This window comes from Cavia porcellus, unplaced genomic scaffold (genome assembly GCF_034190915.1).
Source record: "Cavia porcellus strain 051 isolate PalLab524CR breed Dunkin Hartley unplaced genomic scaffold, mCavPor4.1 scaffold_1, whole genome shotgun sequence".
Classification (NCBI taxonomy): Eukaryota; Metazoa; Chordata; class Mammalia; order Rodentia; family Caviidae; genus Cavia; species Cavia porcellus.
The window spans coordinates 63,554,337-63,579,858 of NW_026947484.1; the positions used below are offsets into that span (position 1 = coordinate 63,554,337).

Genomic DNA, 25,522 nt, shown 5'->3' on the forward strand with positions numbered 1-25,522 from the left:
GTGGGGGGAGTGCCTGCCTAACAAGCACAAGGTCCTTCATTGGATCCTTGGTACCCAAAAAAAAAAAATCTAGATTAAAAGCTGTTTGACTTTGTTAACATAAAAGACGTTATTAGTGAAAAATCTGATTCCAAAAGAGAAACGTTAGTGAGATGGATTGGTTTTTTATTTGGCGGTATCAGGCATTGAGCTCAAGGCAGTATGCATACTGGATACAGCCCTACCTCATGCACTGTCCCCAGCCCCTAACTGGTATTCTTTTGCATTTTTAAATGTCTTCAATGCTTGGCTTATAATGTACAGGTAATTTCTGGCTAGCTTCTGTATTTGATCTGTTGTGGTGCAGTTATTGTGGTTGTTTTCTGGAGGAAAATCTGCACGAATGGATTATGGAGACCCTCAGAATCCCCAGATCAGGAAGACCCAGGTTCTCACTGCTGCTTTTTCCTGCCATTGTTTCCATGTTAGCATGTCACAGTGGTACCTTGCTTCAGGAACTTAATTCTGTCTATGAGTCTGGTTGCAACCGAATTGCACACATAGTACGTATTTGCTTATGGTTAATATATACGGTACAAATATACCTATATGCCTGCCGTTAGTACACATGGCACAAATAGCATACCTATGCTTGCAATTCAGTTGCAGCCAGCATTGTGGAATGAATTCTGTGACCAAAATTAAGGAAAGAATTTTGTGGACCAAGGAACCCCTGTGTTTAAATCAAGTACAAAACAATTAGACTTCTGTAGATGCAGAGGGAATGTGGATATATGCGGAGTTTTAGCTGTGAGCCTGAAGCTGGGTGGTAGGTACTTCATATTTATCCTTAATGATAAAATTATTCAGTGTTCTAGTTTAAGCTTTTATGGCAGGAAAACAAATGAGTTTTAATATGGGCAGTTTGTTTTAGTGGAAAACAAAGGCAGTAAGAACAAAATAAAAATATGAACACTTCTAAGTTCTTCCTTCTGAAAGGAGTAGTGCAAACCTAGTAACTTTTTAGTACTAAATGCATTTTACTGCACATTTTTTGTTTATTTCATTGATGGGTTTTAAATTTGATTTTTCGAATTCTTAATGTTTTTCTTTTTTTCATTTTTTCCTCTCATCTGTTTTGTAAGTAAATCTTATGAGAGTGCAGCTATTGAGCAGAAAAATAGGATATGACTTAAGAAAATAGTTTATATACAGCAGTAATAATATACAGTAGTAATAAAAAACTTAACCGTTACACATTTTGTTTAAAGATAAATTGCATTAAATTTTGGCTGAAGGAATTATCATGTAAGTAATTGACTTGAAAGACTTTGAATTAGAGAATTGACAGAGTTGCATAGCTTTAAAAAAATGATAGAACATCACAAAGAAATACTTTCCTCATTTTTCAGACATTTACCAAGTACTTGCTGTGTTCTAAGTGCTGTTGGAGGCGCTGCTCATACTCAGTACCATTTTGCATTCATCTCTTTGAATGTTATAGGTAAATATTTGTTGAATATGGAAGTACTGAAATACCTAAGGTATGTGATGGCTTCTTGGAAAGGATGGGTCTCCAGAATGTCTTCGGGAGGCCCTAGGGCAGAGGAATTGCTGGAGTTGTGTGCTGTACGCTGTGGGTTGCTATCTTTCGCATAAGGAAAAAACTCAGAAGGCCCCTAGTCCGGAGTATTAGGCTTGCTCCCCTGCCTTAAAACCCATCATCTTACCAATGAAACAGCAGGGTCCTGGACACAGGGCCGAGGGACTCAGGTGACAGAGTTTTGAGACAGTGTCTGGGGGAACATTTTGTCACTCCCTAACTGATTTCTAAGATCAGTATTTTAAATTTATTTAAATGTACTTACGGCAGTCAGTTATTTATAGAAGGCGATTCTTTTATTTTTCTTCTCTTACGTCTTATTTTAAAGAGAAAAAAACCAATTATACAGAATTTCTTAACTATATAGTAGAGAGTTAACAATGTTAACAATAGTGTGCAGCCTTCAAAGTTGACTAATTAATTGACAGAGGTAGGACCAGCTTCAAGTTCAGGACCACCCAGTGCTCCATTTTTTCTCAGAATGACACTAAATGTTACAAAGGCCAGGAGGCGATTAGGACTTGCTTTGCTTTGAGGATGCCATGGAGCGGTGGACTCATTCAGCACTGCTGGGTGGTAGAAAGAACACCAGTTTTGGACAAAGGCAGCTCTGGGTGAGATTCTGGGTGCACAGGCAAGACTTTCCAGGAGGGTGGAAGTGGGGTCCCTCATGGGGAAAGGGTTAGGGGGCCTCAAGGTGGGAGGTACTGACAGCAGAGCAGGTGCCTGGGGGACCCCTGCAGAACAGTCAGCAGTAGATGCACTGTTAATTACTCTCAGCCTGGAGCAGTTCTCAGGCATTCATCACCAGAAAACAGACGGGTCCCTGCTCGCTTTGCCTTTGTCCTCTGTAATAGAGCTGTCCATGAACCAGAGACTTAAAAGGTCAGTGTCACCCAAATAGGAATTAATCTTAACATGCCAAGAAATGGCCTGGAAATGAAGACTAGAACTGGTGGATGAGTCATCTGAAATTTTAGATTTTGGGCAAGGTAGGAAACATACATATGTTCTAAAGCAGGTGCCCCTGCAGGGCTCCATGTTGGCAGAATTTAAAACAGTGTGTTTAAAAAACTAGATTCCCTATGGAATCTTGGGTCACTGCTGTGAGCTCTAAAGAAGAGAGACGCTGGTGACTTCTGGATTGCTGGGGGAGACCTCCCTGGCTCAGGGTGAGGCCATCGTTGGAGGTGGCTGCAGCTGTTCACACGTCTGTGCTGGATGCGTGTACCTGGAGAGCACCCATTCCTCTCGCCAGAATTCTAGTGCACTTACACAAAACCAAGCTGCACAGGCAGGAAGTGTGCATTCCTTCCCTCCCAACCATGTTAGCCTCAATTTGTTTTCATGCCTCATCCTGTTGAGCAGGATTTAAAAAGAAAATTTCCCCCTTTGGGCCTTACGTTCATTTTTACCATTCTCTAGAAAATAGCCAAGAAACTTGGCATACCCATCTCCACATGACTTAGGTCCTGATCTGATGCCTCTTGTTTATTAAAAAATGCAGATCAAATATTGTTCATCTGAACACTTGGGAAACCAATGTATTTCGGATTTCTGAGTTTTCCATATTTTGGAATGTTAGCATGACTTTACTAGTTGAGCATCCATAATCCCAAAATCCAAAAAATCTAAAATGTTCTGAAGTTTAACCCTGCATTCAAAAGTTTCAGATTCAGAGCTCTGGGTCTTGGGCTCCTGGATTAGGGGTACTCAATCTGCCTCGTTGGGCCTGAGGAGCTGAGGAGCACCACGCACCCCAAGAGCTCTGAGAGACTGCTTTCCAAAAGGACGTGGCCATGGAGGTTGGGTTTTGCTGTGACCAGATCTGAGTTGGGGAGTGATGGTACCATGACATTTTAAAAGTTTATTTTTTAAATAGTTAATTTTGCTGGCTTCCAGGATTAATGTTTTGTTCTGGCAAGTCCTGGGCAAGCCATCCGCCACAGTGACAAGGCCACATTGCTGGGCAAGGGGCAGGAGCACTTTGGTTCTTCCTCCTGTTTTATGTCAAACCTGTGAAACACACACTGCCGATTTCCTGCATGCCAGATCTCTGACATGCTTGCCGTGTGGACACGTTTTCTGATTTCTCTGTGTTGTTGAAAGTGGGGATTCCTTTAATGTTCGGGTTAAAAGTGCCTTTGTTAAAAGGTCAGGCAGAGCCAGTGAGTGACCAATTGGACAGCAGCGCCTGGTGCAGCGTGGGGTGATGGCTTAATTGGAACCAGGTGTAGACAGAGGCAGCTCACAGATGTGACAGGGTGCGTTGTTACCTAATTGTTTTAATGTTCACCGAGGAGTTAATTGTCAGTGTAGAGTGTGCTAGCAAATTAGGTTCCCACTGCTGCAGTGTAACCAAGGATAAATGAGGTGTCACGATTTTCCAATCTGTACCTCTGACACAAACACTTTTCCTTGGGGAAGAGCAAGTTCCCAGGGGGAATCTGTGGCAGCTAACAAAATCTATTTGAGTAATGTGCATTATTTTCCCATTAGGGAAACCTGTCTAGCTTTTGCTGTGCCCATGAGTGGGTTTCCTGTTAGATTTGTCTCTGGTGGTTTCAGTGAGGAGTTGTTGGAGGTCTGGAGACCTTGAAGGCCTCTGTGACTGGTGTCCAGCAGTATTGGCAGTGTACAGTATCCCCAAACTTTGCTTTGTTTTCTCTGCTTCCCCTCTGGAGTTGTCCCAATAGATGTGAACAACCTTGGTTCTTGGAGTGCTAACAGGAAACCCAGTTCTGGAAGAAGACCAGAAGGACTGGCACTACCCACGTGGAAGCTCTGGAATCTGTACTTCAGCCTCAGCAGAGTGATCAGAGACAGGAAAGGGCAGTGTTGTCCTGAGCAGCCACGATAAGGGAAGTTCTGGTCTTAACATTTCCTCTGAGTCTGGGTGCTCCAGGGGCCACAGGCTCTTGCATGTGTACTGCTCCATTGATGAAGGTACAGACTGACCATTGCACTTGGGTGTTTTTGGTAAGAGAACACAGTGGCCTTTCCCACCTGCCTTGCCCAGACAGTTTGCCAGATGTCTGGCTACCTCAGCTCCGAGTGAACCACAGCAGGAAAAGGTTCCAGTGTGTGTCTCATGAAGTGTGGTTCCCACACTGGGAGCTGTGCTGAATCTGCTTCCTCAGAGGAGCACACACGGCTGCACTGGTGGAGGAGCTGCTCTTTGTTCTGCGTGTCCCCCTCACCCCTTGTCATGGTGGCTCTGTCTTTTGTTAATAACATTTGCACGGGTAGGTGTGGTTTTTATGGAGTCCAGTAGCCGAGCCAGGTGCCCGTGGCTAGTGAAGATGCCCTACGTCAGAGGAATGATACTCTCTAGAACTCCCAGGATGGCGAAAGAGGGGTGCCTGCTGGGTGTGGAGTGTGTCCTCTCCCTTCTCACCCCGGCAGGGTCACCTGGCTCAGATGACTTCGCCTGTTAGAGGAGGGAGACCGTGGTCTGTCTCTAGCCCTGAACATTCTTGAAGAATCTTTCTTTTTTTTTCCTTTTTCCTTTTTGTGACTTGTTAGACGTATTTCTCCCTTTACCGTTTTCCTTGGCTTTCCACTCTAATGCATGTGTAACACATAAGGCATACAAAATCATTATGGTTTTAGAATTTTAGATTGTTTGGAAAACACTGTTTTTAAGTATTGATTTGCTCAGGTTTTAATTTCTTCCTCAGGCTATATAACTCCTGTTTTGAGTTCCTATAGAAAACACAAGGCAAATAAGATGATTTTGTTTATTACTTAACAAAATTTTAAAACAAAAGAAAACTTACATGCAGTCTGGAAATCTTAGTCCCTGGGACATTTGTAATCAAAGTCTGCCCAGTATTTACAGTGTAGGAAAAATCCTGGCAGAGCCTTAAATTTTACCAGCTTCAAGGTGAAATAAAATATCGAGTTTCTTGGCTAGGATGAGAGTCTATCCGTCAGCGTGACAACATTTGTTCTCATGTTGATCAGAAAAACTAATTCATGATTAAATATTTATTTGGCAGATAAATATTTGAAAAAAGAATTCTCCTTGTTGAATGCAGTGTGGCAGATTCCAGTCTTGCAGATGTGGTGCCTGGGAGGGGCTCTTGGGGGCAGCGGGGCCTCTGTGGAGCTGTTTTCTCCCGAGTCGCATCCCAGGGCACTGGCGCTGGGCTCCCACCGATGTCCTAGACAGTGCAGTGTTCATGAGCAGAAAACCAAGACTATCAGACTCCTTTCTCTTCATCTTGTTGTTATTGCTGTAGGGCTACTATAAGAGACAATCTCACTGTGTGACTCACACTGGGCAGTTCTTTCTGGTTTTTTTGTTTGTTTTTAATTTTATTTAAAGAAAGACAAAACAAATCAGAAAACGGGTAAAAATAGTACATACTTTTAAAGGAAAAAATAAACAGTAATAAATCACTAGTTGATGTTTACATATTGTCTTCTTACAAATAATTGTTCAAGAAACAAAAGTGGGACATATAAATGGGAATTCAAACAGGGAGACTGCAAATAGTTCTGCTCAACTATCTAATAAAAATTAGTAATATGGTTATCAATCCTATACACTTAAACATACATACATTTATCCATATCTTCATTTATTTTGAGATTAAGCCAAAGCAGACTAAAATCAATCTGAAAAAAGAATAATAATATTGCTGGATTTCACATCATGATACTCTGGAATCAGCACTGGGTGCTGTAGTGCCTTTTTTTCCTTCAAAGTATTTGTTCATTTCATCATGTGTCATAAGATCAGTTCTCATAAACTGTTTATAGGTTTTACGCAAGCATGAGTCTTAACATGTATTTCTATTCTTTCTATATTAGAGGGAGAAACAGAACAAAGCAGGACAGAACAAAACATATTCCTATAGACACATAAAACTAAAAAGACATAAAACTGCTGTACAAGGAGTTCTAACATGGCTACTGTGTTGTCTCGTTATCATTAATAGAATTGGCTATATCATCAGATAAAATATAATTGAATGTATTAGTACTTAACAGTATTAATAGAAATACAACTTTGTAGATAGTGTAGGACTACAAAAACAGGTAATAATCAAACCAGAATGGGTATTATAGTGAATCATTGTTATTTTCTTTTTTTTTTCTGTTTTTTTTTTTTTTTTTTTTCCTTTCTATCGGTACCGGGGATCGAACTCATGACTGCCTGCTTGCAGGGCAGGCGCTTATGCCACTGAGCTAAATCCCCAGCCCCTGTCATTTTCAATATAGTTGTCTATACTCTCTGACTTGATACTATCAACCTTAACAGTTTTGAATAAATCTTATCAATAACAAACAGCAATCAAACAAATCAGATTTAAGTAAGATCAGTAATGATATAACAGTATAAGTTATATAGGGATCCAGATTAAATTAATAGGAAATTAATGATGATTACTGTGCTATATCCTGATATTTTGGGGATATCTGTCTGTGTCTTCAGATCCAGTGCTTGTATACAAAGTGGGACGGAATAAGTTCTATCTAAGCAGAGTGGTGTGAGTAATAAGGGTTTTAACTCCTGATACACTATTAGCAATATCTTCTGCTGTCTTTTTTAAGACTATTCCTCCCCTTTCACTCCCCCAGGGTGTACTGTGCATTTTTTGGGTCTCCCCAACATCCTTGGTTTTATAGTGGGGAGCAACCTGCTATATGGTTCTGAACCTTCTCACTCCTAGACTTGATCTCTAGTTTATTTCTTTACCCATTAAAGCCTGTCTTTCCAACCTATCCATAAATACTGGTCCAGTTGCCCCTATTACTCGCTGGTTCCCTATCACATAGAGTTCTGTTTTTTCATATTTGATTTTCAATCCATATACCCTTCAGGTTAATTATATTTCCTATAAAGAACATATCGGTGGACCCTATCTCTTGATCCACTCTGCCTGCAATTCTTTCTTTTTTTCCTTAATTTAGTGAATCTAGGCCATCTATATTAGAAATTATATCCAACCTTCTCTGCCTCATTTCTGTTGTGCTCTTTTTCCATCATTCATTATCTGTTGGTCTTCTTCATTTTGCTTTTTGCTCTATTCATTGGGGCCTCTCTGCCACTGTTCTGAAATCCTGGTGCTTTTCTGTCTCTTTAAAATGTCCTGTAGTATTCTCTGTAGAGTTGGATTGGTGGTTGCGAATTCCCCCAGTTCCTCTTTATCTTGGAAGCATCTTGTTTCTTCATTAATTTCTAGGGACAGTTGTGCAGGGTACATCAATCTGGGCTGGAGGTTATTTTCTTTCAGGGCTTGGAATATTTCACTCCAGGCTCTTCTGGATTTGATGGGTTGTTCAGAGAAGTCTGCTGGAATTCTGATGGGCTTTCCTTTGTAAGTAATCTGTTTCTTGTCTCTGACAGCTTTTAATATTCTGTTGTATTGGATTTCTGGGGTCTTGATTATTATATGCCTGGGTGTAGTTCTGTTTTGGCTGTAGGTGGCTGGAGTTCTGTATGCCTCATACAGCTGAATATCTTTTCCTTTTCCTATGTTTGGGAAATTTTCCTTAATTATTTCTGTGAATAGCCTTTGTAATTCCTTTGTTTGTACCCCTGCTTCTTCGTTCACATTCATTATTCTTGAGTTATAGATCCTCTTCTAGCCTTTGTATTGTTTCCTTGTTATTTTTAAGAAATTTTTCCTTTCATGATCCCACATTGCAAACCTGTCCTCCGGTTCGTATAATCTATCCTTAGTTTCTTTCAAGCAGTTTTGCCAGCTTTCAATGGAGTTTTTAATTTCCTAGTAACCTCTTTGAACCTGCTTCATGTATTCTATGTTTTCTCTATTTTCTTCATCAAACAATTCTCCCCTTTTTTTAAGTTTCTCAATTCTTCCATCTGTTTTTTTGAGAGGTGGTTAGCATTTCTTTTATTATTCTATTTATATCTTGCTTTACTTGGTTAAATACTTCATTTTTGAACCCATCTGTGAGGTCCCAAAGATAGCGCTTTATGTCCACTGGTGCCATGTCTGATTGCATGTTTGCTGTCCTCATTCTCCTTTGCATTTACCTTTCCTGGATCAGTGTTCTCAGGGTTGGGGGCTGGAGACCCTTTCTTGTTGCTTCCTCTTTTCATATTTTTTGTGCCTTCTGTACAAGTGTATATAAGGGTTTCTTTGTTTGTTGGTTACAGTTTGTCTAAAGTGCCGCTGACTAGGTGCTCCCGCCCACTGCAGTGTACTATGGAGGTACAGACCAGGGCAGCCTGTGCTGGGCCCTCCCTTCTGGGTCAGTCAACCTGCTGAAGGCTTCACTGCATTAGGGTGCACTGCCAGGCGTATGGACTTGGTTAGGGCTAGCCTATTGGAGCTGAGTCTGGGGCATGACCCAGGTCCAGCGCTCCCCACCAATCCCATTTGAGAAGGGAACAGCTGACTGAAGTCACTGCTGTTCCTTGTTCTGGCCAGTCTGCCCGGCCCCAGAATGTTGTCTATTGGAGCCCTTTCTTCTATGGAAGGGTTTTATTCCCGTCCCTCACTGCAGGTCAATGCAGGTTCCTCACCAGCTTAGCTCTCTGTTCAGTTCACCGACTCTCATTCTCAGTGAGAGTGCGTCTCCCATAAGTTGAAGCAGTGGGCTTTCAGATAGCTGGGTAAGTCTCAGCTGCAGGAGTTCAAGTTCAAGCACTGTAGCGGAAGCACTGAGATTTTAGCTGTTCCAATAGTAGCTCCGGGACTGTATATTTAATTGGTTTATCTCGCCTTAGTTTGTTCCTGGGTCGGGAGGATCTATCTCCCTTTGTTTGGGACTCCCCACACTGCATTATTTTTGGAAATCTAAGTTGACTATCTCAGGAAGTCTCTGTAGCCTGCTGTTATCTATCCCTCATCTTTGCTCCATCCCCCAGCAGTTCATTTTGAAGTAGGCTGGAAAATACTCACTTCCTCCCTAATTCTATGTTCACCTTTGGTGTGCGAGGCTGTGTGTCCAAGGACTCTGAGTGCCTTGGAGGGAGGATCAAGGAGAACGTGCCTTAAATGTGGTTAGGTCCTGTAGAACGTTAAGCTTGATAGTTTAGGCCCATGTAGGTTGGTGATTTGTGTGTCAATACAGGTATTCTGTGTGCAGAAACTGCTGAGAAAGCACCCCTCTGAAAGGGAATTAGACATAATGGGAATTGGCAGGGTGTTCCATATGTGTATGTGCTGGGGTGGACAAGGCCTTGTCTGTGCTGGCAGGCGGTCTACGGCTGAGTCATATCCCAGGCATAGGAAGAGCTTGCTGGCCTAGGCTGCCACCCTGCACCCTGGACATCAGAGTGTTTCCAGTAAATCCAGGGCCTGAAAGATACGTCTTCAAGGTTGCTTCAACTTTGCGATTGGAATGACTTTTCAATAATTTAAAGAGAAACAATCTCAATGTCATTCTTTTGCAAATGGTCTCTTTAAATATTTGTTGTATAGCGTAAACTATGATATTCTGCAACATTGGAGCCCAAATTTTGAAGGAGCCAAGGATATTCACTCAGTGCTCAGACTTCTCTTACTTTTTGAGAAATGTGGAAGTGGCTCATAGTGACCCCCAGGATGGCTAACTTCCACCCTTCGGCCGTGTGGTACAGAGGGCAGAGTGCTTTGATACCTGAAGACATGCAGTGATCCCTGAAATGTCACTTCAGATTCCTGGAGAGGGAGCAAATGGGGGAAGCACAAAGACCCCTCAAAGCCATGGCTGAAACACTGGCAGCGCTGTTGCTGCACGTGCCACGCCTGGGCTTGCAGATCCCTGCTCATGTTGACAACGGCCAAACTGGTGTCAGGACAAGACAGCCATGCAGCTGCACATGTGGAACCTGGTTCCCTGGGCAGGGCGCAAGGGCGGGGCTGCCCCTGGCAAGCAGCATGTAGGTGGGCAGCCTCCAGGTGCGGTGTCAAGGCATGCAGACCAGCCTTCCCCTCAGCCTTCAGCCTCCTGCTCAGCCCCTGCCTTCCAGTCTGTGTCCAGCAGCAGAGGTGCGAAGCCCTGGCTTGTTCTGTAACTTGTGGAAGGAGGCCAATGTTCAGATGAGGAGGGGTGCTAAGGAGTGGCCTCACCCAAGTTTAGAGGAACTTTGAGAACCTTTCAAAACCCATTCAGTGCAGGCCTCATTCAGGCCGCCTGCATGACAATCACTGTTGTCACTTACATCGTGGAGACAGAGTGGTGTCAAAGCACAGTGGTGTCTAAGGCTCAGCCTCAGAAAGGCTATTGTTCCTAACAGAAATTACACTGTTCCTAACAGAAGCAGAATTCTACATTCACAATTCCATTGGATATCATTTTGAAAATAAGACAATAAAAAGTGGTGTGAGAATGGCTGAGTGGTTTGGAAGCTAATTACACAGGAGGGCTTTGAAAACAGCCTTGTGGAGAGCTAAAAATTACCAGCAGAAACCAGGCATAAGTTGGTGCACTCCAGGAGGCTGAGGCAGGACTATCACAAATCAGAACCCAGCCTGGGTAATTTAGCAACTTAGTGAGACCCTGTCTCTAATGAAGAGGACTGGGGGCATCTTGCAGTGTGAAGGCCCTCGGGTCAGTCCTCAGTGCTGGGGGAGAAACAGCCAGCCAGTCCAGAGCACAAGGGGGATTTTAGGCACTTGTGTAGATACAGAACCTAGCAAGAGGCAGCCCTGCCCCTGCTCCATCTAGAGGAGGTCGCAGGGCTGAATGGGCTAGGACTTTTCCTGATGCTGGTTAGCCCTTTGCCGAAGTTGTGCTAAATCTCTTCCATCCTTAGGCTGTGAGGCTGGGTTGGCGGGTGAGCTGTTGGCAGACCTTCATAGAGGTAATTAATTTAGAGACCCAGCCACTGAGGCAAAGATGTGACTTTGAGCTTCTCCATATGGAGCTGCTTGGGTCCCTCCCCCTTTTTATCTAGGCCTCCTGGCATTTGTGTAGCTTGAATAGTCAGGAATAAAGCTCTCAGCTGGTCTTAGGTCAGCCCCTAAAGTGGGCCAAGAAGCTTCAGATTGCCTTCCGGGCTGCAGTTTTGATTCCCTCCTGCCCTTGGTTGAATCAGGAATGCGCTCCAATGGTGGGGGTGGGGGGGTGGGGTCCATCTTTTTCCAGGGGAGCATTGAGAGCCAGCGCCTGGCAGGTCACTAGCTGGCCCTAAAATGTGGCATGAAGTGTTTGGTCTGAGTACACACTGCATTAGGCTTGATCTAACTTGAAGGTTTCCTTTCTTAAATTATGACAGAGAAAGGTAGCCAAGTGTTTGTTGGTCCTAGATACCCCACCCCCCACCTTTAGTTCTCTAACATCTTTCCCAAAATTGAGGTTATCTGGGCTTTGTGAAAGGAGGTTTTGCGCAGCTCATTCAGTATTGTTCAAAGCAGTAACACATCACTGAACAAATTGCCTCTTGCATATGCTAATCCTGCACTTAAAAGAACTCATTGTAACATGTTCTCATGCTGTAGCCTGAGGGGAGATGGGAACTGAAGGGATGTCAGATGGTGTCATGTGACCCCAGAATTTCTAAAGTGCCTGTTTTCTTTGGGTCAACAGTTCACACTCAGTGTATGCCAATGAGAGTGTCTTGTGTGGTTGTGGAAAAAGATTAGTCCTTGTTCCTGCTGTTGTGTGGAGGAGCTGGTCTTGCTATTGAAGATTCACTGGCTGGGATTTCCCCTTTGGGTCTTAAGTTTTGATGCTATTGGCAAGCAACACCAGATCTTATTTTCAACAATAAATAAGAAGAATTCAAAAGTTTCTCCACTGTCACTGCAGAAAATGTGATTTGCCTTTTAGGAAACCATGCTGTTAATCCCACCTGCTTCCTTAATGTCCTTTTAGAATGGTACATAAGTGACTCTTAGGGTTAGAAAATATGCCTAAGAGAGCAGTTTCAAGGCTCAATATGCCTGATAGAGCTTGTCCATTTTCTGACTAGGAAGTCGAAGTGAGAGAGAATAAAAACACATCTACATCAAATAGCCAGCTCCTGTTCCCCAGTGCTGAGTAGAACAGTGTGAGTGTAGGGCCAGGATCTGAGGTATGGGTGGTACCCTGGTGAGTCAGATCCCGGCAAGTCCTGAGCCCTGGGAACGTCTTTGCAGGTGAGAGGCTGTGTGGGCACTGCTTGTCTGGAACAGTTCTTGCGTCCAGTTTGGGTTTGCCTGGGTACAGAGGGGCTTTGCAAGCAGTCGTTGATTACTAATATTGTTATTTTTCTTTACCTTGCAGAGTAATTCTCTCTTGGTTCCAGACAGTCTAAGAAGTACAGATAAACGCAGAAATGGACCTGAATTTTCCAATGACATCAAGAAAAGGAAGGTGGATGATAAAGATTCCAGCCACTATGTGAGTAAATCTGAGATTTCGGATGGTTTTCTTTGCTTACTGCTCACCATCTAATATCTCCATAATTCCATACCCTTTTATGATATAATAGAGGGAGGGGGTGGGTTCACAGAAGATGCAGATTATCCTTTCCCTTTAAGGCTGTAAATTATGCTTCTGATGAGCATAAAGGTTTTAGACTTTGTGCCGTGGTCATGTGAGGTGCTGCCCCTCAGGCCCAGTGGCTCCAGCTCCTCTTGCAGAAAGGCCCAACCCCAACACCTGGGAATCTCAGTCTTTGAATGAAGACTGCGTTTTCATTTTGTCCTGGGGCCTGCAAAGCTGGTGGCCTCTCATGTCAAATCAGAGTAGTAAAGTTACAGAACACACTGGGATGCTGTTCTGCTGTTATGGTATGGTACCCAGGTTCCTGGGAGTCTTTAAGAGAGAGGTGCCCCCACAGATGAGCTCACATTATGGTTGGTGGAGGGAGGGCTCAGGGCCAGCTGTCACTGCACTCAGAGACCCAGGCAGGCTCGCCCCTGGCCCCAGTCTCGGTGTGGTAAGCACCAGAGACAGGCCGTAACTTAGAGTCGCTTAGGTGTCTTGAGGGTCTGTTCCGGGTAAGTGGGTTCTCAGGGTCAGCGAGAGCCCACACTGTTGCCCTGGAGGGAGAGTGTCCACCTGCGGATATGTGGCCACAGACACTGGGCCTTTGTTTCCTGAGGGCCTTCTCAAGCTGATGCGGGGTGGATGCCAGCTTGTCTGTGCCAAGGAATAGGAGCCCTGTGCTTTATGTGGACCGTTTCATTCCATTCGCACTGCAGCCGAAGAGCTGGTTGTGTCGTGTCCATTGTATGCCGACAGAAACTCAGGCTGTCGCTTTTTGGTGGTTGTCAAAGGTCCTGGTTAAAGGCATACCTTGGAGGTGCTCCTACTCCAAGATTTGTACTCCTCTGCTCACTACTTTAAGATTCTCAAAAACAAACCTGAGAGTGATGCTTTGCTGGAAGCCATTAAATCAGTATCAGCTTGGTCTGCAGACACTGGGAAACTTGCTGATGTTCAGTTCTGAGTTGCAAGCCTGGACTATATAATTTATTTAACAATGAGTGACCAAGGATCCCTAGGTCACATTATGGCTTTTTTACCTGCTTGTGTAGGTGCAAAATTTCTGGTTGAATAGGTGCTCAGTGATGATAAGCAGATTATGCTGGAGAATCTGGTGGCAAAGATCTCAGATTATAGATGTTCAGTGCCAGAAATGTAGTATGCTGAGATCATTCAGATTTTCAGAAGGGCCCAATACAGAGCTAAGACTGACATTAGAGAAGACAGAAAAACTCGCCTCACAGTCTATTAGAAATGCTGTCTGGTGCTAAAATGGAAGGGTGGGATAACAGGTACCAAGGTACGGTTAAGCAGTAACATAGTGGGGGGACTACAGCTTTTGATTGCCTGTTCTGTATCCTTTTGGCACCGGGGATCAAAGTCATGACCTTGTGCTTGCCACGCAGGCACTTACACTTCTGCAATAAATCTCTGGGTATCTTATGAGAAATTAGAGCAGTCCAAAGATTACAAGCACAAAGATGTGATAGGAGATGGAAAGGCCAATTATCCTAACTTTATTACATACTGTGTTCATATATGAATTATACATCTACCCCATACGGTGTAAAATTTCAGTGAATTAAAAAGAAATTTTGTTTTAACACTTAAAAGTACCATTAATGTAAAGGTTTGTTTTGTTTTGTTTTGGTGCTGCTTCAGCCTATAGATGATCGAGACATTGTCGGAATTGTTTTTCCTGGAAGGGAAAGCCTTTTGGTTTATGTTCCATAATACCTGAGAACACTTGTGCTTTTCTGTGGGCTTTACTAAGAGAAAACAAATTGTATTGTTTTTTTTCTTTTTGTGAAAATTTTTTTTCAGTATACTTACTTTGGATTACCCTGTAAAGTTTTCTGTTGCTACTAATGAACTGTGTGGTAGCTTTTCAACTGTGACTGAAGTGTATTTTGTTACATTCAGCTGAAGAAAATAAATTGGATCGTCATCATGTGGTACTTAGAGGATGGTTGTAAAAGAATTTTTAAGATGTGAATTCAGCATTGAGGGTAAATACTGACTGGTGGACCCACAAAAATTCATGTAGATACTAGGTGACATTTCTCAGTCATTGTCTTTATCACCTAAGTGACAGTGACAGCAGTAAAAGGGTCTTTGTTTTTGCCTCATAAGCTAGGGTTCCTCTGTTTTGTAAGAACTCCATTGAAATATTCTCCTTTTTTAATAGGCATGTTGTGTTTCTTATCACTAAAAGATACATAAGGCCTTTTGGCTTAGGAACATGGATTTTTCAGCCTACCCCGATCTTTGGAAATGGGAGTGATCACATTATTACATTGAAGAGATTTTCTGTATCTTTTCCGAAAGTGGTGTAGGCTTGGGGTTTACTCTGGGTAGCAAGTGGTATGGCGCTGTGAGGAGACAGTATTGCAAAACGGGGATCCATCCCGAATATTGCCACCGTCTTGTTTTCCTCTCTGCAAAGCATTCCACACTGATTGCTATTTATCATGGTAGGCTACAGCTGTCTCTTTTTTTGCTGAAATCAGTAAGTAACCTCAAGGAAAATGGTTTAATAAATAAATTTGTTTTTACAATTATGAATTGTCTGTGAGTGCCTGATTGGCTGGCTCTCTCCTTCAGGGTGAAGCACATAAAACCAACGATACGAAATCATGTAGTTACTTTGAAATTGAATGAAAAATACTGAAATATGGGCATGCAGATTTCAGATAAAAAGAGGCAATTTCAGATTGCAAAAAAGATTCAGCCGTTGCAAACACTTACCAAGCCCTTACAGCATACCAGTTTTGCAGTTTCCCTTTCCTGTGAGCAGATTCGGATTGGACAGCTGCTTTGCGGCTGCAGCAGCATCCTGCCTGGTGCTCGGCCTTGCTGCAGGTCAGGTGGGAAGAGGGAAAGGCCGTGCAGTGTAAACTGCAAGGGCTGGCAGTTGGGAGGGCACACAGGGACGGCCCAAGTGGTGGCTCAGTGTCTCTGCCACCCAGAACTGCAGTAAGGGATTTAACTCTGCCCAACCCAGGGTTAGCCTTTACCAAACAGCATTATAATTTCTTTTTACAGGACAGTGACGGTGACAAAAGTGATGACAACTTAGTCGTGGATGTGTCTAATGAGGTAATGATTCTTCCCACAGCATGACTTGACTGGTTGAGAAAGATCCAACAGTAAATGGATGAAGTGGAGCCACAGTGTTTTGGTCTTTTGAATCTTTATGCATTAAGAATTTAATAGTCATTCCTGAGCAATAGTAGTCCGACACAAGTGTCCTTTCCTTTGAGAAGAAATCTGGGCTGGTTTTCATTGGGTGAGAGAGGGCTTGCTCAGCATTTGTAAGGCCCTGGGTTGAATCCCAACACTTCCTACCTTCTTCGCCCAAACACCTGACTCCTTAGTCATTTGGGATTTTTAAGTTGAATGGCTGGTTCTCCTTTCTTTCCATTGTCCCCCGGAGAACTTGGGCATGGCTGTTGTCTTTATGGTATGATTATGGATATGTTACAGATACCGTCTTGTTCGCTCTAACAGCATTGCTGGAGAATGTCACACACTTCCCCTCTAAAAGACTCTCAGTATTCCATAAGTTAAAGAACTAGCTGGTGTGATGGCCCATGCCTGTAACCTAAGCACTCTGGGAGGCAGAAAGATGAAAAGCTAAGCCATATTGGGCCAACTTAGCAAGACTCTGTCTCAGAATAGCTGGGGACAGAGCTCAGTGATAAGGCTCTGGGTTTAGTCCCCAGTACTGAAAAAAAGTGGAAAGGTCTATTCATTACAAACTAAAGCATGGAAACTTTTGATTCTATGTGTTGAGGACCCTGCTTCCCCTCGTGCAAGTCCTGCCCATTCACCCCGGGAAAATGGAATTGACAAAAACCGCTTGCTCAAGAAAGATGCATCCAGCAGCCCAGCGTCCACGGCCTCTTCGGGAAGTTCTACCTCTTTGAAATCCAAAGAAATGAGCTTGGTAGGTGGAGAATATATGCTTGCCTCTTTGAGCAGTGTTTTTTTTAGTGGTCCACAGGAGCTCAAAGTATGTGAAACTGAAGTGGTGGTGAGTGTTAAAAAGCAGAATCCTCAAGCCAGGCAGTGTGGCACATACCTGTGACCCTAGCACATGGGAGGCTGAGGCAGGAGGATCACAAGTTTGAGGCCAGCTTGGGCTACATAGTGAGTCTAAGGCCAGCCTGAACTACGTAGTCTCCAAAATAAAGAAAAGGTGACATCCTCACGTTTGTTTCTGGTGCATGCTTCCCGTATTTGTGCCGCTGTCCTTCAAGCTGTGGCTGTAGGGTTGCTTGTGCTGCCGCACCCACTGCCTTGTCTTAGAGACCTACACACAGTGGAAAGCTCTGAAAAAGGTGCCAGGTGGCAAACACTAGCTCGACCTGGAAGGTTCAGGGACTCTTGATTTTGTGGAACTGCCCGTTTACCTGGGGACCGACCCATGTTATGGAGCATGGCAGTACCAGGGAGCTCGGCAGGGTCAGAATGTACATGGCAGGCCCTGGGGAAGCCAGGAGCCCATACAGTCCCTCGACACGCTCCATGCAGTGAGGCAGTGCTCATTATAGCAGCCCCCAGCTGTCAGTCTGCATCACCTATGGGAGAATGCAGAGGAGCACGAGGAGTCCCTCCTTGGTCCACGCCCTTCATCCCACAGAACTCCTTGGCCTGGGGATTAGTGGGAGTGGAAGATAGGGTGCCAGACAGAGATGATGCCCTGGTCATGCTGCTGCCGCCATGAGGTTCCAATGCACCCTGAGCTGCGAGTGAGGCCTCTGATGCTGGTTCCCTTCCCTTCACTTCACTTCTCTTGGTGCTGATGGCCCTGCTGTCCCCTGTGTTGGTCTCAGTCCCAGAGCCACCTGCTGTGAGAGGGTACATGTCTCCCTCCATTGTGCGGAGGCGGGCATGCATCTCCCGGGACTGGGATCTGTCCTCTGGGCACTTGGCCTCACTTGGCCTGACGCCAAAACCCACAGCCTGATGGAAATTCTTTTAAAATAAAATCTGCGGAGGAAGAAGTGTGATCATGTTGTACGTCTCTAGCTCGAGTTTTAATTTTGGCAGGAAGCAGAAAGGTCAGCATTTCTCGCTCACAAGTTAATGCTGTCAACATTGTGTGGATTTATGAAAATTGGCTGAGGGAGTAGCTAGAAGGTGCCCAGTGTCCCAGCTGCTGTTGTGATAAATTGTGTAATATGGCTTGGATTAAAATTAATACTCATTTAATTTGTTTAATGATACCAGCATGAAAAAGCCAGCACGCCTGTTCTAAAATCCAGCACACCGACGCCTCGGAGCGACATGCCAACGCCGGGCACGAGCGCCGCTCCAGGACTCCGGCCAGGCCTCGGCAAGCCGCCAGCCATGGAGCCCCTCGTCAATCAAGCGGGTAGGTACCTCCGTGTGCCTTCCCGCGTGATGAGTGACCTGCTGGTCCCCAGGCTGTTCTTGGCATCTGACACACACTAGGGTTACCTCTCCCATCTCCATGTCCGTCCAGTGAGGGACAGACAGGTGCTGGGCCTTGGGTTTCAGCAGCTGCTTCCAGTGTCCTCTCCAGCTGTTTAAGCTCTGCTTTGCCTTTATTCCTGCGGATCCAAACCCTAGGCGCTTCAGTAAGGTCCTGTTAATTACTCTAGACGTAAGCACCTTACCAAACTGTTACTGTGCATCTGACTTTGCCGGCAGTGAGGGGGCAGCTGCCTTGGTGCATCATGCTGCTTTTGTGCCAGTGTGTCCCTCAGGGATGGCAGGCTGTCCTCACATAGGAGCAGAGAGGGTGCCTCAAGACCCCAGCTCCCCAGTGAACACTCATAACTGTCAGGTCCAGCTGCCTCGCTAGGTGAGGAGAAGCTAGTGACTGGAGTCCAAAGAAATCATCCTAGGGTTTGGTTTTCAGCTGGAACTGGTACCAGGGAATGGAAGTTGAGAGTGAGTGAGAAACTTTGAATTTCTAGAGTCTGCTGAGATTCAGTCAGGGAAGCACTGAGTGCCATGCCTCAGTTTGCCCTCTGCAAACAGGGTACCATCCTGCTGGCTGGGGCCCCGGCTTTCCAGGGCTGCTGCACACCAGTGAGGAGGGGGGTTGGTGAGCTTGTGGCTCAGGGAGAGTGGGTCCAGTGTAAATTGGAGTGGCCTCCCCTTCCTCTCCCGTGGCACTGAGTCCAACACACAGCACACACAGAGGGTGCGGTCAGGACTCACCTGTGCTGTGCTTGCTTTCAGCAGCTGGCTTGCGGACACCTCTGGCAGTCCCTGGCCCGTATCCCGCGCCCTTTGGAATGGTGCCCCATGCTGGCATGAATGGCGAGCTGACCAGTCCTGGCGCTGCCTACGCCGGCCTGCACAACATGTCGTCCCAGATGAGTGCTGCCGCCGCTGCCGCTGCCGTCGTGGCCTACGGCCGCTCCCCCATGGTAGGCCACCGGCCGGGAGCGCAGGACAACCCAGGGACAGACCCATGCCCACCACCCTTGCTGCCTCCCATCAGTCTCAGAGCCACCCTGGGGTGATGAGTGTAGTGTCTGGAAGCTCCTTGGTGGCCCGGCCCATCTGACTTGCTTTTACTAAAGGGGATTTTCTCATTTCAAAGTGATGAAATGACTCTAGTGATAGACAGAAGCCTTTCAATTTGTTCTCAGTTTAAAATTGTAGGAAAAAAATACTTGAGAAGCCACAGCTTTCTCTTTCTGTGACCCCAGGGACATGACCGGGCGCTCGATTCTTGCCCTGCCTCAGACCCACTCAGAACATGGCCCCGAAATGAGTTGGCAGTTCTCGGGCAGAATGTACACGTCAGGGAAAGGTAGAGCAGAGCAGTGCTGAGATGCCATCCTCTAAAAGGAACAGCTGTCTTCAGACAAACACAGGCACTGGCACAGAGCCCGCCTGTCCCAGGGCGACACAGACTTGCATTTGAAGGGTGACATGGACTGCCCCACTGGTCATCCTGGAGGGGAGTGGAAGTCACCTGCAGCGAACAAGTTCTGCGAGCTTGTGCATTGGCTGCCCAGAATATGCCACATGCCTTCCTGCCTTTCCCAGCCACATTTTCCTGCAGTTTCCCACAGGGAGCTGTGAAAGGCTGCATCTGTGGGCTGGGAGGCAGCGGAGGCAAGAGAGCTGAAAGCAAGGTGGTGGCTGCGTGGCAAGCACAGCGCCCCAAGATGCTCGGCGCATACAAGCAGGGAAAGCTGTGGTGCCACGGGCAGCGGCCTCAGGTGCTGCCCGATATCCTCAAAGCCGGAGACAGCCCACAGAGAGCCACCTGGCCTACACCGCCAGGAGCGTCGTACTTGTCGGCACATTGGCACTCTGCTCATGTTGGCTCAGAGAATTCGGGGTGCGTGGGTTGCCTTCTGTGGACACTGGCCCCTGTGCGTCATGGTGCCCTTTTCTCCTGAAGAATTGTAGCCCTGCCATCGTTCCCCCTGATACCGCTTTAGGAACACAGGAGTTTCTGTTGGGAAGCTGAAGCTCACAAAGTGCCTGTCTGTGTTCACTGAGTCTGCCTTGCCATATTTTCATTTCCAGGTTGGGTTTGATCCTCCGCCCCACATGAGAGTACCTACCATCCCTCCCAACCTGGCAGGAATCCCCGGGGGTAAACCGTAAGTACCTCCTTGACTTGGCTTTTGTTTGTTTCAGAGGCGCTTTCTCAGCCTCTGGTGGTGGCAGGCTGGGATTCCGGGGAGGGGGCATCCTTGGCGTTTCCAAGGAAGACCTGTGGTGCCTTTCCCTGAAGAGTGTTAGCACTTGCTATAAATAGGCCACTTGTAGGTGTCTTCTCCCTGTGGTGAGCTCATGCATTCAGTTTTTCCTGGGGAGAAGCTGCTGGGGAGGAGATCGGGGTGGAGGAAAGAGCAGGAGGCACTGGGCCCTCCTCGTTAGGCCCTCTGTGGAAAGCTGTGGACAGCCCCCGGCAATGTCCCTGGACAGGGCTGTGCGCTGGGCGGTCAGCTGTCACACACTCTGGAATGGCAGCCTCAGAGACATCCTCTCTCCACCTGACCAGTGCCACCTTTTCCTTTCTTTGGTTGGAGCAAGGTTTTGTGGAGGGACAGGCTCTCAGGAAAGCCAGCATCCCAGGCCGAAGCCAGCATCCCAGGCTGACCCCAACTACATTTTGATGAGTGTTTTATCAGAGAGACCTACAGCTGCAAAAAGGGACATGGGTTTAGAGGGAAGCAAGAGCAGTAGGATAAAGGGTGCAGACACATTCTCAGTTTGAGACATTTAGGTGGTCACTCTTTCTGCACTGCAGAAAAGAAGGAAATCTTTGCCTGCTTTCCGTGATGTTATTTATTGGGAGCATGGTTTCAAAGAATTCTTAAAATCCTCAAGTTTCATACAAAGCGGAATTGAAGTATGAGGGTATGTCTTGGCTTCCAGCAGATACTCAGCGTTTTCCCATGATGGAAATGGCAGAAGGCCTTTTGAAATGCTGACTTTCTAAGTAAGAAATCCCAAACAGAGATCCCAGTAACACTGTGTCTCTGTTCCTCTGCCCTGTGTCTTCTCCATGCATCACTCTTAAGGCATTGTTGGAGCAGTCTGTCCAGCACCCACTCACTCGTGTGATTTCACACTCAGTTGACTTTGTTGGCTGCTAAGGGCTGAGCTGTGTCTACAGCCCCGAGGGAGCCTTGGCTTCACTAATTTTTTTTTTTTTTTTTTTTTTTTTTTTTTTTTTTTCCCTTTTTATCGGTACTGGGGATCGAACTCACGACTGCCTTCTTGCAAGGCAGGCGCTTATGCCGCTGAGCTAAATCCCCATCCCCGAGCCTTGGCTTCAAATAAACCACCAACCCAAAGAAAAACCTGAGATTCGTCAGCCCATCACCAGCTTTTTAGAAAAGCAGGACCCATGGTTCACTTTGCATGCATGACAGTACCTTGTCATGGTCATTTGGTTCATGGTGAGATGAGGCTTTTGTCCGCCCTGGAAATTAGCAGAGGTTGAGGATTCAGGTGGTGCCTTGGCTGGGTGCAGAGCAGGACAGGGTGCGGGAGGGGCGTTGCGTGTTGGTTTAGTCGGTGGACGGTGTTGTGTGTGTGCTTGGGAATGCCTCCCTGCTGCAGCCAGGGAAATCCTCTGGGCCCGCGAAGATGTTTCTTCCTCTGGTTGCTGGCAGTATAGCACGCAGGTATTCAGCTGGATTGGTGAGTGGATGAAGGGTACACGAGAAGCAGTCATGATACTGCCGATGAATCTTTATGGGTTAATAAACGCCAAGCGTGGTTGAGCCTTAGGAAAAGCCAGTTTCAGGAGGCAGGAGGGCGGGGAGTTGTGCAGCGGCTCAGCGCTCATGGCGAGGGCAGGAGGAGGGGTGGACGGGGCAGAAGGCAGAGCAGTGTAGTGCTGGATGGAAGGCAGGCACCCTGTTCTTACAGCTGCGTGTGTGTATGTGTGTGTGCAGGCTGACGGCAGCGACCATAGCACGGTGCTTCCTAGAGCCATACAGTCCATCCTTAGCTGTGTGCACTTCCATTGTTTGGTGCTCAGATCTGTGTGAGCCAGGATTTGTGTGCTTAGGACAAGGACAAGGGCAGAGTGGCCAAGTGGCGAAGCTCATGTGCAGAGATACTTTGTTCTTGGTTTGGTTTTTGAGACAGTGTTTCACTGTACAGTTCAGGCTGGCCTCAACTCACTTTGTAGCCCAGTTGGTCTCAGACTAGCTTCGATCCTCCTGCCTCAGCCTCCTGAGTGCTGGGGTACATGTGTGTGCCACCACACCTGGCCAAAGATGTGTTTCACGTGTTGATCAAAACGGCCATTGGTCCCTGAGTCTGAGCCATCACTGCTCTCTTTGAAATGGTAAAAATCCACTGTTCAGATTCTCTTTCACCTTTGAGCTGAGCCATTTCATGTGAGAAAGGGCATTCATGCACAGCAGAAGGACAGTGGAAGTTCAGAGTTGCTGGAATCTGGCTCTATGTTTGTTCTTTGTTTGTTTTGTCTTTTTGAGACATGGTCTTGCTGTGCAATTCAGGCTGGTCTTGAGCTTACACTTTATAGCCCATGGTGGCCTCAAACTTACAACCATCTTCCTGCCTCAGTCTCGCTCTGTGGTCTTGTTGCCACTGTCTGTCAGTTAGATCGAGAGGATCTGCCACTCTTAACAGTCAGTGATGGAGCTTTGCCTCAGAGTGCTTCAAAGCAGTTGTGACAGACTAAGCATTTTTCCAGTATCACAAAGATTGATTTCTTTGAAACACAATAACTGCAAATAAGAGGAAAAGACATAAAATCGCAGACAAGTGTTTTCGTGGTACAGACGTCATCCGTCATAAACTCTGGCTAGTTGCTGCGTGTGGGTCTCCAACATGCCCACAGCACACAGGGTGGTATAAGTACATACGTGCCTTTCTCGGGGCTGCTCTAGGCACAGAAGGCCGATGCTGCTGGGGCAGGGTGTGTAAGATGGTGAAACCGAACGCGTCATTCTTGGAACACCTCTTGGACACATTTGGGGGCGGCAGGGAGGTGGGTGGGTGTGTACACCTTGGCACTGGCCTGCAGTCGGACTTTGTCTGCAGCCCAGGTGGCTCCAGGTATGGGGCAGCCCCTACCCCGGGTCCTCTGCCCACTCTCTGACAGTGCCCCTCTGCGGCTACATGACTCTCCCAGTCCTCATGTTGCAGCCCCTTCCACAGGCCTGGGTCTCACCTCCCCCAGTCCTGCGTGGTGCCCGATGGCCACAGAACCTGGCACCCTCAACAGGCTTCAGCCGTGTGGCGGCCTCTGGCCAGCACAGGGGTGTTCCTTGGCCAGATCTCGGCATCATCTCAGCCCTGTTGGGAGGAGGGTGCTTAGGCCTGGTCACCGGCTTCTAGGTTCAGTGTACCTGGCCTCCTCCCAGAGCAGATGTAGGGAGCAGATGCTTCTCCTCACCTTGGCTTCTCCAGCTGAGCCTAGGGATTAAGAGGACATGAGGCACCGTAATAGGAAAACACGCACCAGCTCCATTAAAATCTTACATGTATGTGGATGTCATCATGCCTTTTGTATAAAGAAATGATAAATTTGAGAAGAAATAATGAGAGAAAGAAGTTTGAATGAGAGACAGTAATGGTGGAGTAGTCATCTGGAGATATATCGGGAAAAGTAGTGCCAGTGAGGGGTTCTTTTGGGTTGTTTGTACAGGTCCACTTCAGTGCTGAACCTCAGACTCCAGCAGAGAGGTACAGGGCAGGCAGCATCTCATCCTGTGGGAAATGGTGTGAAAGTCCCGCCTGTAATTCCTGTGTCTCACAATACTGTGCCAGGGCAGCATGTTTCGGGGTGCCATGTCCTGATCTCCTTCAGGGGGGTCACAGTAAGAAGTGTACAACTGTAGTAACCCTAAGAGCTACCTCAGAGGGACCCTGCTGACTAAGGGCTGATCCCACTATGGGCAGTCAAGATGGAATTCTCTGCAGATGTGTTTCCAGTGCTGCCTGAACTCTCAGTATGGGCAGGACACAGACCTTTGGGTGGGTTTGGGGCAGCTTGTGCAAACACCCTGTGGTCATATATGGCTTTCAGCAGAGTACAGCACAGCCACACAGTATTTCTGGTGTTAAGGTGATCTAAAATCTCAGAAGCATTTTCCCAACCAAGTCTGGTCTTTTTACCTCTTCTCTTTTCTGCTCATACATTGTCTCCCAACTTCTGTGTCTCTGTTTAAAGACATCATCCTCTTCACACTGACATCTTGACTAAATGTCAGCCTCAGATCTGCCCTTAACTTTTGGTGTGTATTCCTTGTTTCCCTGCCCGCTTTTGTCCGTAAGAACCTGGATGGTGTTGTCTTCTTTCTTCCTCCCTCAGCAGCCCACTGATGAGAGATCAGCTGTGGGGCCGTTTCCTGCTCAGAGGATGAGTTAGTTGATGGGACTGTGACACTCAGCAGGCCCCTCGAGGACTGTCACCCCCGAGCTTGCTCTCCTGGCCTCACATCCTGGTGTGCTTACATCTGGGTGACCACACGGGGTACCCTGTATCCCTAGGGCTCCTGACCTTGATATCTGGAACACCTTCTCTGCTCAGGGGTCCTCACTTCTTCCTGTTGTGTTCACTAGTTCCTGTTACTGTGACAGAAATACCTTAGGTGATCAAATTAAAAGGAAGGAAGGTTTATTTTGGCTTGTGGTTTTAGTCCTTGTTTGCCTGGCCCTGTTGCTTTTGGCCAGTGGTGGACAGCATCTTGTGGTAAGCAGGGCCCGGGGGCAGTTCTCCCTTGTGGCAGTATGGATGCAAAGAGAAAGGAAGTCCCAGTGTCTCCTTCAGGGGTACCCCTTGAGCTCCCTTCCTCTCCCTGGGTCTCACCCCCGGAAGGTACCTCCACCTCCCCATAACCCTGCAGACTGGCAGCCACACCGGCAGTCAGGTCTTACACACTGGGCCTGAGAGATCCTTACCACACCCTAGCATGCCATCTTGCTTCCACTCCTTCCAGGGCCACATGAGCTGCCTTCAGCGTGAAGCCTGTGGGTGCTTTCTGTGCATGGCCTTTCTCCTGTAGCCCAGGCATTGTGGAAGGACACTTACAATGTGGTCTGGAACTATATGCAAATCATGTTTCAGTC

At 46.6% G+C, this 25,522-nt stretch overlaps 1 protein-coding gene across 8 annotated transcripts in view; it reads left to right on the forward strand.

Moving 5' to 3' along the window:
- LOC100732024 (transducin-like enhancer protein 1) overlaps nucleotides 1–25,522 on the forward strand; it is an 86,065-nt gene that overhangs the window by 44,092 nt on the left and 16,451 nt on the right. For 6 of the 8 annotated variants that reach the window (XM_023566068.2, XM_013155082.3, XM_013155084.3 and 3 more), the window contains 6 exons: nucleotides 12,755–12,871; nucleotides 16,007–16,060; nucleotides 16,758–16,910; nucleotides 18,197–18,341; nucleotides 19,178–19,368; nucleotides 20,486–20,562. In XM_023566068.2, the coding sequence (XP_023421836.1) occupies nucleotides 12,755–12,871; nucleotides 16,007–16,060; nucleotides 16,758–16,910; nucleotides 18,197–18,341; nucleotides 19,178–19,368; nucleotides 20,486–20,562 (737 nt within the window). The remainder of the gene's footprint in view (nucleotides 1–12,754; nucleotides 12,872–16,006; nucleotides 16,061–16,757; nucleotides 16,911–18,196; nucleotides 18,342–19,177; nucleotides 19,369–20,485; nucleotides 20,563–25,522) is intronic. The other 2 variants (XM_013155083.3, XM_013155086.3) reach the window with 1 other exon arrangement.